This window comes from Hyla sarda, chromosome 1 (assembly GCF_029499605.1).
Source record: "Hyla sarda isolate aHylSar1 chromosome 1, aHylSar1.hap1, whole genome shotgun sequence".
Taxonomy (NCBI): domain Eukaryota; kingdom Metazoa; phylum Chordata; class Amphibia; order Anura; family Hylidae; genus Hyla; species Hyla sarda.
Window position 1 is genome coordinate 10008291 of NC_079189.1, and position 17192 is coordinate 10025482.

At 44.1% G+C, this 17192-nt stretch overlaps 1 protein-coding gene across 1 annotated transcript in view; it reads right to left on the reverse strand.

Annotated features, from left to right (window-relative positions):
• Nucleotides 1-17192, reverse strand: part of LOC130312915 (vomeronasal type-2 receptor 26-like) — a 49018-nt gene that overhangs the window by 966 nt on the left and 30860 nt on the right. The window contains exon 8 of the mRNA XM_056552616.1: nt 16220-16343. Coding sequence (XP_056408591.1) covers nt 16220-16343 — 124 coding nt within the window. The remainder of the gene's footprint in view (nt 1-16219; nt 16344-17192) is intronic.

The following is a 17192-nucleotide window of genomic DNA, read 5'->3' on the forward strand; positions in this document are numbered from 1 at the left end:
TCTCTTGCACCTGGAACCCCCACAGATCAGTTGTTCAGGTGAGCAGTTCAATGGTAGCTGTGCTGTAGTAAGTTGGCGCCACTACTTCACAATGTACAGAGCCGTGCAGGTGCCACGGTGTACCCAAACAGCAGATTGACAGGAGTATCAGTGTTCTTGTGGATAGGCCATCAAAGCTATTTATCTTGAAAACACTGTCTAATCTACAATTAGAGATGAGCGAACTTTTCAAAAATTCGATTCGGCCGATTCGCCAAATTTTCAGAAAAAGTTTGTTTCGATCCTATTTTGTTCGCGGTGAATCGATGTTAATTAAGGCTATTTCTAGCCTACATACAGCCTCTATAGGGGTATAGAACACGTTGCTGTGTCCTAAAACGCATATGGAGTGTGTTGGGGTAGTGAAATAATATTGTTATTCAGAATACCAGATTACCGGCATCGCTCTTAGACTCACTGCCGCACAGCAGCACAATGACAGAGCCTGGTAGTGGCATCAGTGTCAGGAGACCATATTGTGACTGAATGACATAGCGAGGAGGTGTTGGCAACATGAGGACACTATATAGTGGCTGAATGGCACAGCATGGAGGTGTTAGCAGCATGAGGACACCATATAGTGGCTGAATGACACAGCGTGGACATGTTGGCAGCAAGAGGATACCATTTATTGGCTGAATGGCACAGCGTAGAGTTGGCTGATGCACTAGTACACTACACACCAGGGCTTCACAATCCCCCCCCCCAAAAAACAACACAATATGAGAAGTTTTTGACAAAGATTTCCCATAGGTAGCACCCGCTATCCAAAAATTTGAAATTCCCAGGCCCCACCTCTGTGGCATCAGTATCCCATATATTGCCTGAAGGACACAGCCTGGAGTTGGCTGATGCAACAGTACACACCAGGGCTTCACAATCCCCCCAAAAAAACAAGACATTGAGAAATTCTTCACAAAGATTTCTCATAGGTAGCACCCGCTATCCAAAATTTTGAAATTCACAGACCCAGGCCCCACCTCTGCGGCATCAGTAACCCATATATTGCCTGAAGGACACAGCCTGGAGTTGGCTGATGCACCAGTTCACACCAGGGCTTCACAATCCCCCTCCAAAAAGAACACAATGAGAAATGTTTGTCCAAGATTTCTCATTGGTAGCACCCGCTATCCAAAAATTAGAAATTTCCAAAGCCAGGCCAAACCCCTGCGGCATCAGTAACCCATATATTGCCTGAATGACAAAGCCAGGAGTTGGCTGATGCAAGAATACACACCAGGGATTCACAATCCTCACCAAAAAACAACACAATTAGAAATGTATGACCAAGATTTTTCATAGGTAGCACCCGCTATCCAAAAAAATTGAAATTCACAGACCCAGGCCCCACCACAGCGGCATCAGTAACCCATATATTGGCTCAAGGACACAGCCTGGATTTGGCTGATGCACCAGTACACACCAGGGTTTCACAATCCCCCCAAAAAAACAAGACCTTGAGAAATGTTTCACAAAGATTTCTCATAGGTTGCACCTGCTTTCCCAAATTTTGAAATTCACAGACCCAGTCCCCACCTCTGCGGCATCAGTAACCTATATATTGCATGAAGGACACAGCCTGGAGTTGGCTGATTCAAGAGTACACACCAAGGCTTCACAACTCCCCCCCAAGAACACCATAATGATCATTTTTTGACAAAGATTTTTTTTTTTTTAATAAAAACAATCACAAATTAACAAGTTGAAGAGGCCCCAAAATTAAGGACGGTGGACCACCAAAAATCATAATTTTCACCAAAAAGGATGAAGAAGCAGAATTAATCCCTCTTTGTATTTTTTTAGTAAAATTTTAAGTAATAAATCACACGCAACAAGCGTTCCGTTGTGTAATGGTTATCCTTCTGGAAATTTCAAATTTATTACCCTGTTTCCCCAAATGTAGGACATCCTCGGAAGATAAAACTTACTATACCATACCAGGACAAGCTGGCTTGCAATGGCATCTTGCACGTTACCCTTTATTCTGAAACGTGCATCCCTGCAATAAAGTTTCCAGAGAACGTTTGATGCCCATCTGAAGATTGGCGTGACAGATGCACGTCTGAAGCTAGGCATGAAGGATGCCCACGAGAAAATGCTCGCCAAAGATGCACGTTTCAGAATAAAGGGTAAAGTGCAAGATGCCCGAGAGATGTTGAATTCTTAAAAGCAGCAGGTGGGTTTTGCAGTAAAACCGCCAAAATTGATGGACGCCCGTGAAGATATCAGCCTGAAGAGGAGCGCACCGACCATCACTATGAACTCCGCCATGGCTCAATGGTCCCCATCCATAAACATTACCAAGACCATCCAGATTTGACAGCAGAAAACCATTACCCCAGGTAATTAGTAACAGCGTTAAGGGAATGCAAATAAATGTTGTCAACCATCAACTGAATGGCACAGCGTGGAGGTGTTGGCAGCATGAGAACACCATATAGTGACTGAATGACACAGCGTGGAGGTGTTGGCAGTATGAGGACACCATATAGTGGCTGAATGGCACAGCGTGGAGGTGTTGGCAGCATGAGGACACCATATAGTGGCTGAATGGCACAGCGTGGAGGTGTTGGCAGCATGAGGACACCATATAGTGGCTGAATGACACAGCGTGGAGGTGTTGGCAGCATGAAGACACCATATAGTGGCTGAATGGCACAGCGTGGAGTTGGCTGATGCACGAGTACACTACACACAAGGGCTTCACAATCCCCCCCAAAAAACCACACAAAATGAGAAATGTTTGACAAAGATTTCTCATAGGTAGCTCCCGCTATCCAAAAATTTTAAATTCCCAGACCCAGGCCTAATCTCCAGATTAGGAGCATAGTTGTCCCCCAGATTAGGAGCATAGTTGTCCCCCAGATTAGGAGCATAGTTGTCCCCCAGATTAGGCTGTATAGTTGTCCCCCAGTCAGCGCGGGCCGGTCAGAGCCAATCAAAGGACCGTATGTGGCAAGCGGTCCGTACGTTCCCCAGGTCTGCCCCTGAGGGTTTCATAACCAACCACAATAGAGAAAATTTTGTTGTAGGAGCATGGTCAATCTACTCAGACCCATCTGTCATTGGTGGCTGGAAATCCTGGCTGATCCATCCCTGATTCATCTTGACAAACGTCAGTGTCTCCACGTTTTTAGTGGACAAATTAGTTCGCCTTGGGGTGACTATGGCCCCGGCCGCACTAAACACCCGCTCTGATGGCACACTACTGGCCGGGCAGGACAGCTTCTCCAGGGCAAACTCTGCTAGTTGTGGCCATAAATCAAGTTTGGCTGCCCAGAAATCCAGCGGATCTTCAATGGTTGTTGGCATGGCCATGTCAAGGTATGCCACCACCTGCTGGTTCAGGTCCTGCTCCATGTCTACCTGCTGCTGATGAGTTGCTTCACTATGCGGGTGAATAAAGCTACTCATTAGCTTCTGTAGACTCAGACTGCTGCTGATTGAGTCGGTGCTGCACCTGAGGAAGTGCTTGACAGGGCTCATGTTTCACACTTCCTTGTCGCAGCGCGGACACGATGTTCTTCACGTTGTCTGTCACCATGGTTCCCATTTCCAGATATCGTGGAGTAAGCCATACTCCGATTTCTTTACGAATGAACTTTAGCAGTTCCTCCCCTGTGTGATTCCGTTCGCCAAGGCAAACCATGTGAAGAACAGCTTGACACCGTCGTGCCCTCCACACATGGTAAGATGAATGGCCACCGAGATTTGGACGTGCAGTGGAGGCCGAGGACACGGTGGAGCATGCACACTGTAACAGGACCAACTGCCCGGGAGCGAGAGCGTGGAGGAGGAAGTGGTGTGACCTGTTCAAGTTGCTGTTGTGGCTGTGCAGGAACCACATTTACCCAGTGAGCCGTAAAAGACAAGTATTGTCCCTGCCCGTAGTTACAGCTCCACACGTCGGCGCTGCCGTACACTTTTGAACACAACGACAGGCTCAAGGACTGGCCCACCTTCTCTTGTACAAACTTATGCAGGGCTGGTACTGCCTTCTTCGCAAAGAAATGACGGCTTGGGACTCTCCACCTCGGCTCGGCACAAGCCATCAATTCTCTGAAAGGTGCAGAATCCACCACTTGAAAAGGGAGGGACTGCAACACCAGCAACTTGGACAGGAGCACATTCAACTTCTGCGCCGTTGGATGAGTGGGCGCATACAGTTGTCTCTTGGACATGGCTTCGCCGATGGATTGTTGTCGGAATGGCTGACTAAAAGCGAGAGAAGCAGGAGCGACAGAAGGAAGGTTTGACACACAGCTCCCTTCGGCTGACATGGTGCAGCCTTGGCTGGATGAAGGAGGGAGTGGATGGCCACTGGGTGATGCAGCAGGCTGGACCACTACATCGGAGCCACGGTTCTCCCAGGCCGCTTTATGGTGGCGAAGCATGTGTTGATGCAGGGCCATGGTGCCGACATTGGGGCCCTGGCCACGCTTCACCTTCTGCGGACAGATCTTGCATGTGGCTACGTGAACCTCCTCCGGATGCCTGATGAAAAACTGCCACACCGCCGAGTAGCTGATTTTCCCACCCGCACTCCACACTAATTGACTGCTACTGGCGTCGTTCCACTGGTCTCCCCCGGGCACGTTTGGCTCCTGAATTTCCACTACTGCAACCACGCTGACTGCCAACCGTGCTACCGTCTGCTGCCTCACGGGCAACCTGCAACTCTCTTCTCCTGATGATGATGAAGCCCCTTCTGCACCCGGCTCCCAATTGCGATCGGCTTCATCATCATCAACAGTTGTGTGCACGTCACTGATGTCCTCCTCAGGTTCTCCAACAGTGTCTGCTTCAGGACCCTGAACACTTGCAACACCGCCTCCCACGTCACTCTCCGCATCACTACTTGGCCGCCTAGCGGAGCAAGCAGCGCATGTCTCCTCCCCTTCTTGGTTGTCCAGTAGCTGCTGACTGTCCTCTATTGGATCATCCTCAGTAAATAGTGGAGCTGAACCCACAGCATAAGATACTTCTTTAGGAGATGGAACAGCATAGGACAAAGGCAATGGGAGGACACGGACTGCTCCCGGGCCATGCCAACTGAGGGTTGTGTCTGAGGTACCCACCAACTGTTGACTGGGGGTGTCAGATGTCACATGTGATGATGTGGATGAGCGTGTTAACCAATCGACGGCGGCAGATGGGTTGCTGGTTGAGACAAGACCGCTGGCTGAAAACGGGAGCTCAGGCCTCTCGCTGCAACTCCTGCTGCCACTCTCCCCAAGTCTGCTGCCAACTATGCCTGAAGTATTTAGGCCTCTGCCACTGCTCTGTGCACGTCCTGGCACTTCTCTGCCTGACATACTTAATGCGTTTATGAGGGTATTACAATACGCTACACTACTCTTTAAACAGTATTTGTCTAGAACAGCAGCAGGTGATTACTTACGGCTGTCCTTTCACAGTATGTAGGCCCTTGACAGATTAACAGGTACTAATGGTACAATACTTGGATGCACCTATGCGGTATGCACTGATGAGGGAAGTAATATGCCTAACTATTAGCAGAAAAAAATCTGTATTTTTGTAATACACCAGCCGGTGGATTCTATTGTTTGGACTTTGACGGTATGGAGCACCTTGACAGCTTAACAGGTACTAAATGGTACAATACTTGGATGTACCTATGTGGTATGCACTGATGAGGGCAGTAATATGCCTAAGTATTAGCAGAAAAAACTCTGTATTTTTTAAATACACCAGCCGGTGGATACTATTGTTTGGACTTTGACGGTTTGGAGCACCTTGACAGCTACTAAATGGTACAATACTTGGATGTACGTATGCGGTATGCACTGATGATGGAAGTAATATGCCTAACTATTAGCAGAAAAAAACTCAGTATTTTTGTAAAACTCCAGCCGGTGGATACTATTGTTTGGACTTTGACGGTATGGAGCACCTTGACAGATTAACAGGTACTAAATGGTACAATACTTGGATGTACCTATGCGGTATGCACTGATGAGGGAAGTAATATGCCTAACTATTAGCAGAAAAAAACTCAGTATTTTTGTAAAACTCCAGCCGGTGGATACTATTGTTTGGACTTTGACGGTTTGGAGCACCTTGACAGCTACTAAATGATACAATACTTGGATGTACGTATGCGGAATGCACTGATGAGAGCAGTAATATGCCTAACTTTTAGCAGAAAAATTTTGTAATTTGTATTCCGTTATTTCAGTTGTATGATGTTCATACAGGTGGTGGTGGGGGGGTTATTTTGACAATGTGTTAAATTTTTATGTAAATAAAAAATGGGTCTGCTGTGGCCCTTGTACCCAACAATGTGTGTGTGTTTTATTGGGAGGGTATTGTTCCGGGTATGGGCCAGCAACTAGGCGTTTTAACATAAATTTTTGTCATGAGCAGAAAACAATTCTGTAATAGGAGGTGAATTATTATTAGAGACATTATTAGCAAAGTGCTGAAACAATCGTAACTATTCCTCATACTACTATATACCGGATATATTGGATATCTCTCCTTCTACTTATACTACTATATACCAGTTATATTTGAGATCTCTCCTCCTACTCATAGTACTATATACCGGTTATATTGGATATCTCTCCTTCTACTTATACTACTATATACCGGTTATATTTGAGATCTCTCCTCCTACTCAAACTACTATATACCGGTTATATTGGATATCTCTCCTTCTAATCATACTACTATATACCAGTTATATTGGATATCTCTCCTTCTACTCATACTGCTATATACCGGATATATTGGATATCTTTCCTTCTACTCATACTACTATATACCAGTTATATTGGATATCTCTCCTTCTACTCATACACTATATACCGGTTATATTGGATATCTCTCCTTCTTCTCATACTACTATATACATTTTATATTGAATATTAGAGATGAGCTAATCGAACTTGACGAACCTGAATTCGTTACGAATTTCATGAAAAATTTGATTTGCAACGAATACGAATATCGCCGCGATTCTATCGCATGAATTGCTTCATTAAACTCCATTTTACAGCGTTCCAGGCTATTGTAGAGCTAAGATGGTGGATCCACATGTGAGTACATGGGGCAGGGGATTATGGGAGGGCGGGAAACAGCGACGGGAATGAAGGTAGGTGGGCTGACCGTGAACCACATGTGAGATGCAGCCTATCAGTGTTCACTGACCCCTGTGATTTCACAGCCCCTATATAATCGGCGGCCATCTTGCCTCTCTTCTATTTCATCTATGCACTCAGATGGAGAGGACGGGACTGCGTGTGTGTGAATAGCTCATACCACAGCATTACACTGCAACTGCTAGTCACATCAGCATTAGGGAAAGGCAGGAGTGCAGAGTGCTGTGCTGTTACTCTGAGAAGGATCATTGATTGCTAAACCTCCTATTCACAGTGGCCTTATCATTGCAAAGGGCCTAAATACAAGCAAATAGCGTACTATATACCACCTTTTTTTCTGTCTCTGTGCTAAATTAAGTGTTATACCACACGTTATACACCTGCCGGTGTATTAAAGAAAAAAAAGCTTTTCCTGCGTAAAAATACGCTTAACAGTGGCCTTATCACGTTCAAGTATGTCAGGCAGGATACTCACAGAGCCGACCTGAAATAATCTGGACTTTACAACCTCTTTACAGCCGGATCTATGTTATCATATTGTAATCTGGTCTTATTAATATGTAATGACTCTGTTTATTATTCTATGTACTTTCATTTTCTTATTCTCAAATATCTGTTTTAAAGAAAAATTCTTTAATAAAAAAACAGTTATAAAAAAAAACAGTGGCCTTATCATTGCAAAGGGCCTAAATTCAAGCAAATAGCGTATCATATACCATCTTTTTTTCTGTCTCTGTGCTAAATTCAGTGTTATACCACACGTTATACACCTGCCTGTGTATTAAAGAAAAAAAAAGTTTTTCCTGCGTACAAATACGCTTAACAGTGCGCTCATCATTGCAAAGGGCATACATACAACCAAGTAGTGTACTAGTTAGTACCTGTACTTCTGTCTCGGTGATAAATTCATTGCTATTCCACACATTAGTATACACTGGCTGGTGTATACTTTTAAGTAACTGTTATTCTGTCTAGGGCCTATATACTTTGAAAGGACAGCCGTAAGTAATCGCCTGCTGGTGTTCTATACCCTCATAAACGCACTGAGTATGTCAGGCAGGGAAGTGCCAGGACGTGCACAGAGAAGGGGCAGAGGCCTACATACGTCAGGCAGAGTTGGCAGCAGACGGGGTGAGTGGCAGCAGGAGTCGCAGCAATAGGCCTGAGCTCCCGTTAACACCCAGCAGTCGTGTCGTCGACCCATCTCTCCTCGTCAATTGGTTTGCACACTCATCCCCATCATCACAAGCGTCATCTGCCAACTCCAGTCAAAAGTCGGTGGGTTCCTCAGACACAACCCTCAGTTGGCATGGCCCGGGAGCAGTCCCCGTAATCCCATTGCCTTTGTCCTATGCTGTTCCCTCTCCCAAAGAAGTATCTCATGCTTTGGGTTCAGCTCCACTATTTAGTGAGGACGATGTAATAGAGGACAGTCAGCATCTAATGGGCAGCCAAGAATGTGAGGAGACATGCATCGCTTGCTCCGCAAGGCGGGCAAGTACTGATGCAGAGAGTGACGTGGTAGGCAGTGTTTCAATTGCTCAGGGTCCTGAGGCAGACACTGTTGTGGAACACGAGGAGGACATCAGTGACGTGCACACATCTTTTCATGATGATGAAGCCGATCGCAATTGGGAGCCGGGTGCAGAGGCCGGGGCTTCATCATCATCAGGAGAAGAGGTTTGCTCTCTGTCTATGAGGCAGCAAGGCGGTAGTACGGTTGGCAATCAGCGTGGTGGTGGCAGTAGTGGAAATTCAGGAGCCAAGCTACCATTCGGGGAGGTAGTGGAACAGGGGTTCCTGGAGGCGGCGCCAATAGCAGTAAAATAGTGCGGACTGCGGGTGGGAAAATCAGCTACTCTGCGATGTGGTTGTTCTTCATAAAGAATCCGGAGGACCTTAGCGTAGTCACATGCAAAATCTGTCGGCAGAAGGTGAAGCGTGGCCAGGGTCCCAATCTCAGCACCATGGCCCTGCGTCAACACATGATTCGCCACCATAAAGCGGCCTGGGATAACCGTGGCTCCGATGTAGTGGTCCAGCTTGCCGCATCACCCAGTGGCCATCCGCTCCCTCCGTCATCCAGCCAAGGTTCAACCACCTCAGCCGAAGGGAGCATTGTGTCAAACCCTCCTTCTGGCGCTCCTGCTTCTTCCGCTTTTTGTCAGCCATTCCGCCAACAATCCATCGGCGAAGCCATGTCCAAGAGACAACAGTATGTGCCCACTCATCCAACGGCGCAGAAGTTGAATGTGCTCCTGTCCAAGTTGCTGGTGTTGCAGTCCCTCCCTTTCCAACTGGTGGACTCTGCAGCTTTCAGGGAATTGATGGCTTGTGCCGAGCCGAGGTGGAGAGTCCCAAGCCGTCATTTCTTTGCGAAGAAGGCAGTACCAGCCCTTCATAAGTTTGTACAAGAGAAGGTGGGCCAGTCCTTGAGCCTGTCGTTGTGTTCAAAAGGGCACGGCAGTGCCGACGTGTGGAGCTGTAACTACGGGCAGGGACAATACATGTCTTTTACGGCCCTCTGGGTAAATGTTGTTCGTGCACAGCCACAACAGCAACTTGGACAGGTCACACCGCTTCCTCCTCCACGCTCTGGTTCCCAGGCAGTTGGTCCTTTTATTGTGTGCGCCTCCTCCTCCTCCCCCGTATCCTCGGCCTCCACTGCACGTCCAAATCTCGGTGGCCCTTAATCGTACCACGTGTGTAGGGCACAGCGGTGTCAAGCTGTCCTTCACATGGTTTGCCTTGGCGAACGGAGTCACACAGGGGAGGAACTGCTAAAGTTCATTAGGGAAGAAATCTGAGTATGGCTTACTCCACAAAATCTGGAAATGGGAACCATGGTGACCGACAATGGGAAGAACATTGTGGCCGCACTGCGACAAGGAAGTGTGAACCATTCGCCCTGCATGGCACACGTGTTGAATCTTGTTGTCAAGAAGATCATCAAGTTTTCACCCCATTTGCAAGACGTCCTGACAATGGCAAGGAAACTGTGCATGCACTTCAGCCACTCGTACACCGCCAAGCACACTTTGCTTGAGCTGCAGCGTCAGAACGGTATCCCACAACATAGTCTCATTTGTGACGTTGCCACACGTTGGAATTCCACCCTCCATATGTTGGACAGACTATAAGAACAAAGAAAAGCCATCACGGATTTTTTGATGATACAAGCAGATAGGACTACTCCCCTGTGCAACTTCAATGTGAATGAGTGGCAGCTGCCGTTAGCTGAGGCCCTTTGAGGAAGACACATTTTTTGTTAGTCACTCCAATTACGCCATGAACAACGTAATTCCACTCCTACATTTACTCCAAAAAATGATTGAAAACATGGCTGGTCACGGCAATGGAGACGTTGCGCCTACATCAGAAGGCTACATGAGTCCTGTGGGGGATGAACTGGAGGAGGATGATGAGGGGCAGAGCAGAGCACAGTTTACGGTGGATGAGATGGCCGGTGTTTCTGGTCATTGGACAGGAGAGGAGGAGCAGGAGCAGCCAGAGGAGCTTGAGGGTTATTACGAGGGAGGCGAGACAGAAGACCCAGACACACCGTGGCAGATTGAGACAGTACTTCTCCTGCCACCCCTCCCCAGCAGCTCACCTTCCACTGCCACGGCTGCTGGGGAGGGGAGGGGTGGCAGGAGCAGTACTGGCTCAATGAGCAGCAGCCTGAGTCTACAGTCGCTGATGAGTAGCTTCCTTCAGCTGCATAGTGAAGCTACTCATCAGCAGCAGGTGGACATGGAGCAGGACATGAACCAGCAGGTGATGGCTTACCTCGACATGACCCTGCCAACAACCGTTGAAGATCCGCTGGATTTCTGGGCAGCCAAACTCGATTTATGGCCGCAACTAGCGGAGTTTTCCCTGGAAAAGCTGTCCTGCCCGGCCAGTAGTATGCCATCAGAGCGGGTGTTTAGTGCGGCCGGGGCCATAGTCACCCCAAGGCGAACTCGTCTGTCCACTAAAAATGTGGAGAGACTGACGTTTGTCAAGATGAATCAGGGATGGATCAGCCAGGATTTCCAGCCACCAATGACAGATGGGTCTGAGTAGATTGACCATGCTCCTATAACAACATTTTCTCTATTGTGGTTGGTTATGAAACACTCTGGGGCAGACCTGGGGATTGTATGGCCCGCTTGACACATACAGCCCTTTGATTGGCTCTGACCGGCCCGCGCTGCCTAATCTGGGGGACATCTATGCTGCCTAATCTGGGGGACAAGTATGCTCCTAATCTAGGGGACATCTATTCTGCCTAATCTGGGTGACATCTATGTTGCCTACTCTGGGGGACAACTATGCTCCTAATCTGGGTGACATCTATGCTGCCTAATCTGGGGGACAAGTATGCTCCTAATCTGGGGGACATCTATGCTGCCTACTCTGGGGGACATCAATGCTGCCTAATCTGGGTGACATCTATGCTGCCTAATCTGGGGGACAACTATGGTCCTAATCTGGGGGACATCGATGCTGCCTAATCTGGGGGACAACTATGCTCCTAATATGGGGAAAACTGAAGCTTCTGGCCTTGGGCCTATAATTTTTTGAAGTTTAGCAGTAGCTAAATACATGCTTAATACAAATGTCAACATTGATCTTTAAATGTAAGGGGTTATGAAACCCTCTTGGGTACTGCGAATGACTGCTCCAGACTCATTCTGTGTCTTTCACAAACTACTTGCCTCCCTGGTGCCTCAGGCCTTGGGCCTATAATTTTTTTGAAGTTTAGCAGTAGCTAAATACATGCTTAATGCAAATGTAAACATTGATCTTTAAATGAAAGGGGTTATGAAAACCTCTTGGGTACTGCAAATGCATGCTCCAGACTCATTCTGTGTCTTTCAGGAACTACTTGCCTCCCTGGTGCCTCTGGCCTTGGGCTTTAAATTTTTGGATGTTTAGCAGTAGCTAAATACATACTTAATGCAAATTTCAACAATGATCGTTAAATTCTCTGCGCTCTGCCCGGGCCTTCTCCTACCCCGCCTGGGCAGATCCGAGGACCTCACTAACCAACTCACTAACTAATCCAATCGCTTATAGCGACGGGCGGTGTGTACAAAGGGCAGGGACTTAATAAACACCTGCTTATGACCCTCACTTACTGGTAATTCCTCGTTTTAAGATTAAATAATTGCAATCACAGATCCCTATCACGAACTAGTTTCAGCGTGCAACACGCACCTGTCCTTGAAAGATAGAGAGATGCTAATCAGTTCAGTGGAGCGCTATTGCGGCCCAGGACATCTGAGGCCATAACACACCTGTTATTGCTCGATCTCGCAATTGATCGGGCAAGGTAAGGGGTTAGTAAAGCCTCTTGGGTACTGCTGATGCCTACTCCTGACTGCTCCTGGTGCAATGTATGGGGTAATTAAACACTCTTGGGTGGTGTTATTGTTAAATTTACTGGTAATTTTATCAGTGATAAAATTGAATATAGCAGAATGCTAACCGTTACACAGCGGAACGCTTCATCATTTTGGGTGAAAAAAGTCCTTTGGTGATCTGATCTTTTGGAGACAGATGCGCTTACACACATATTGATTTAGTTTTTGTAAAAAAATTTCAAACATTGTTTGGTTTATTATTTTTGAGAAGAATGTCTTTGGGTGGTCCACCGTCCTGCATTATAGAGTCTTGTGAACTGTTGGAAATGTGCTTGTTCTTACACAAAGGTATTTCTTTAAAAAACTTTCTAAAATGTTGTTTTTTGGAGGGGATTGTGAAGCCCGGGTGTGTACTGGTGCATCAGCCAACTCCAGGCTGTGTCATGCAGGCAATATATGGGTTATTGATGCCGCAGGGGTGGGGCCTGGTTCTGGAAATTTCAAATTTTTTGATAGCGGGTGCTTCCAATGAAAAATCTTTGACAAAATTTCATATATTGTGTTGGTTTTTTGGGGGGGATTGTGAAGCCCTGGTGTGTACTGGTGCATCAGCCAACTCCAGGCTGTGTCCTACAGGCAATATATGGGTTACTGATGCCGCAGAGGTGGGGCCTGGGTCTGGAAATTTCAAATTTTTGGATAGCGGGTGCTACCAATGAGAAATCTTTGTCAAAAATTTCATATATTGTGTTGTTTTTTTTTGGGGGGGGATTGTGAAGCCCTTGTGTGTAGTGTACTAGTGCATCAGCCAACTCCACGCTGTGCCATTCAGCCACTATATGGTGTCCTCATGCTGCCAACACCTCCACGCTGTGCCATTCAGCCACTAAATGGTCTCCTCTTGCTGCCAACATGTCCACACTATGTCATTCAGTCACTATATGGTCTCCTGAGACTGATGCCACCACCAGGCTCTGTCATTGTGCTGCTGTGTGGCAGTGATTCTAGGAGTGATGCCGGTAATCTGCATGCTATTCTGAATAACAGTATTATTTCACTACCCCAGCACACTCCACATGCATTTTAGGACACAGCAAAGTGTTCTATACCCCTATAGAGGCTGTATGTAGGCTAGAAATAGCCTTTTTTATCATCGCTTCGCCGTGAATAAATATGGATCAAAACAAACTTTTCGTGAAAATTTGGCGAATCGGCTGAATCGAATATTTGAAAAGTTTGCTCATCTCTATTGGATATCTCTCCTTCTACTCATACTATTATATACCGGCTATATTGGATATCTCTCCTTCTACTCATAATACTATATACTGGTTATATTGGAGATCTTTCCTTCTACTCATACCACTATATACTGGTTATATTGGATATCTCTCCTTCTACTCATACTACTATATACCGGTTTTATTGGATATCTCTCCTTCTACTCATACTACTATATATCGGTTATATTGGATATCTCTCCTTCTACTCATACCACTATATACCGGTTATATTGGATATCTCTCCTTCTACTCATACCACTATATACCGGTTATATTGGAGATCTCTTCTTCTACTCATACTACTATATACATTTTATATTGGATATCTCTTCTTCTACTCATACTACTATATACCAGTTATATTGGATATCTCTCCTTCTACTCATACTACTATATACCGGTTATATTGAATATCTCTCCTTCTACTCATACTACTATATACCAGTTATATTGGATATCTCTTATTCTACTCATACTACTATATACCGGTTATATTGGATATCTCTCCTTCTACTCATACTACTATATACATTTTATATTGGATATCTCTTCTTCTACTCATACTACTATATACTGGTTATATTGGATAGCTCTCCTTCTACTCATACTACTATATACCATTTATATTGGATATCTCTTCTTCTACTCATACTACTATATACCGGTTATATTGGATATCTTTCCTTCTACTCATACTATTTTATATTGGTTATATTGGATATCTTTCCTTCTACTCATACTACTATATACCGGTTATATTGGATATCTCTTCTTCTACTCATACTATTATATACTGGTTATATTGGATATCTTTCCTTCTACTCATACTATTATATACTGGTTATATTGCATATCTTTCCTTCTACTCATACTACTATATACCAGTTATATTGGATATCTCTCCTTCTACTCATACTACTATATATCGGTTATATTGGATATCTCTCCTTCTACTCATACTACTATATACAGGTTATATATGAAATATTTCCATCTACTCATACTATTATATACCGGTTATATTGGATATCTCTCCTTCTACTCATACTACTATATACCGGTTATATTGGATATTTCTCCTTCTACTCATACTACTATATACTGGTTATATTGGATATCTCTCCATCTACTCATACCACTATATACCGGTTATATTGGATATCTCTCCTTCTACTCATACCACTATATACCGGTTATATTGGAGATCTCTTCTTCTACTCATACTACTATATACATTTTATATTGGATATCTCTTCTTCTACTCATACTATTATATACTGGTTATATTGGATATCTCTTCTTCTACTCATACTACTATATACATTTTATATTGGATATCTGTCCTTCTACTCATACTACTATATACCAGTTATATTGGATATCTCTTCTTCTACTCATACTACTATATACCGGTTATATTGGATATCTCTCCTTCTACTCATACTACTATATACATTTTATATTGGATATCTCTTCTTCTACTCATACTACTATATACTGGTTATATTGGATATCTCTCCTTCTACTCATACTACTATATACCAGTTATATTGGATATCTCTCCTTCTACTCATACTACTATATACATTTTATATTGGATATCTCTTCTTCTACTCATACTACTATATACTGGTTATATTGGATATCTCTCCTTCTACTCATACTACTATATACCAGTTATATTGGATATCTCTTCTTCTACTCATACTACTATATACCGGTTATATTGGATATCTCTTCTTCTACTCATACTATTATATACTGGTTATATTGCATATCTTTCCTTCTACTCATACTACTATATACCAGTTATATTGGATATCTCTCCTTCTACTCATACTACTATATGCTGGTTATATTGGATATCTCTCCTTCTACTCATACTACTATATACTGGTTATATTGGATATCTCTCCTTCTACTCCTACTACTATATACCGGTTATATTGGATATCTCTCCTTCTACTCATACTACTATATGCTGGTTATATTGGATATCTCTCCTTCTACTCATACTATTATATACCAGTTATATTGGATATCTCTTCTTCTACTCATACTACTATATGCTGGTTATATTGGATATCTCTCCTTCTACTCATACTATTATATGCTGGTTATATTGGATATCTCTCCTTCTACTCATACTATTATATACCAGTTATATTGGATATCTCTTCTTCTACTCATACTACTATATACTGGTTATATTGGATATCTCTCCTTCTACTCCTACTACTATATGCTGGTTATATTGGATATCTCTCCTTCTACTCATACTACTATATACCAGTTATATTGGAGATCTCTTCTTCTACTCATACTACTATATGCTGGTTATATTGGATATCTCTTCTTCTACTCATACTACTATATACCAGTTATATTGGATATCTCTCCTTCTACTCATACTACTATATACCAGTTATATTAGAGATCTCTCCTTCTGAACATGGGACGCAGTCATAGCAGCAGGTATAGATTGATTTTCCCGCCTTTTTCCGGCTTCCAGGTAAACATGGGTCTGAGCAGCGGGATAGTGGGATCTGAATGAAAAGACAAGAATCTTTATTAGAAAAGAAAAGTCTAAATGGAGTTGTATATACTTTATATAAACTCAATGGGGGAGTTTCATCAAAACCTGTGCAGAGTCAAAGTTGCCCATAGCAACCAATCAGCTTGCTTCTTACATTCCTAACAAGGCCTGTGAAAAATGAAAGAAGCAAGCTGATTGGTTGCTATGGGCAACTGGGCAACTTTGACTCTGCACAGGTTTTAATAAATCTCCCCCAATGTATGCATTTACTGTATGTATGTAATGCATGAATGTAATGTATGTTATATATATATGTATATATATATATATATATATATATATATATATATATATGTTTCAACTTAACTTCCAAATGGTTGGACTTATTTTGATGATGCTTGGTCACATGTGACTTATGTGTCAACTAAAAATACAGTAGAGTTAAATTAACCCTAACTCTCTTCTTATGCAACGATCAGGTTTTTTATTCTAAAGTCCAAAGTAAGTCTGTGGAACTTCCAGAACATCCCCTGATCATTCATTTTATGCTGCGGAGATGGGATTTGAGGTTGCGATATGAGGATGGAATATGAGGTTCGGATATAAGGACTGGGGATGAGGACATTATATGAGGTCAGGTAATTCAATTATCAGGCTCTTTTCTTTCTTCCACCACAAACATTATTATTTGCTTATTACTAATGGGAATCTCTTCATCAGAGAGGAGACACATGTTCAGCTTATGAGTTCTGGTAACCTGACCATAGAAGTCTATGGAGAGGGAAGTGCGAGCGAGAGAGAGAATGCAGGAAAAGAGCTAAAAGTAAAGACTGGGACACTGCTGGCTTACTGTCTCCCC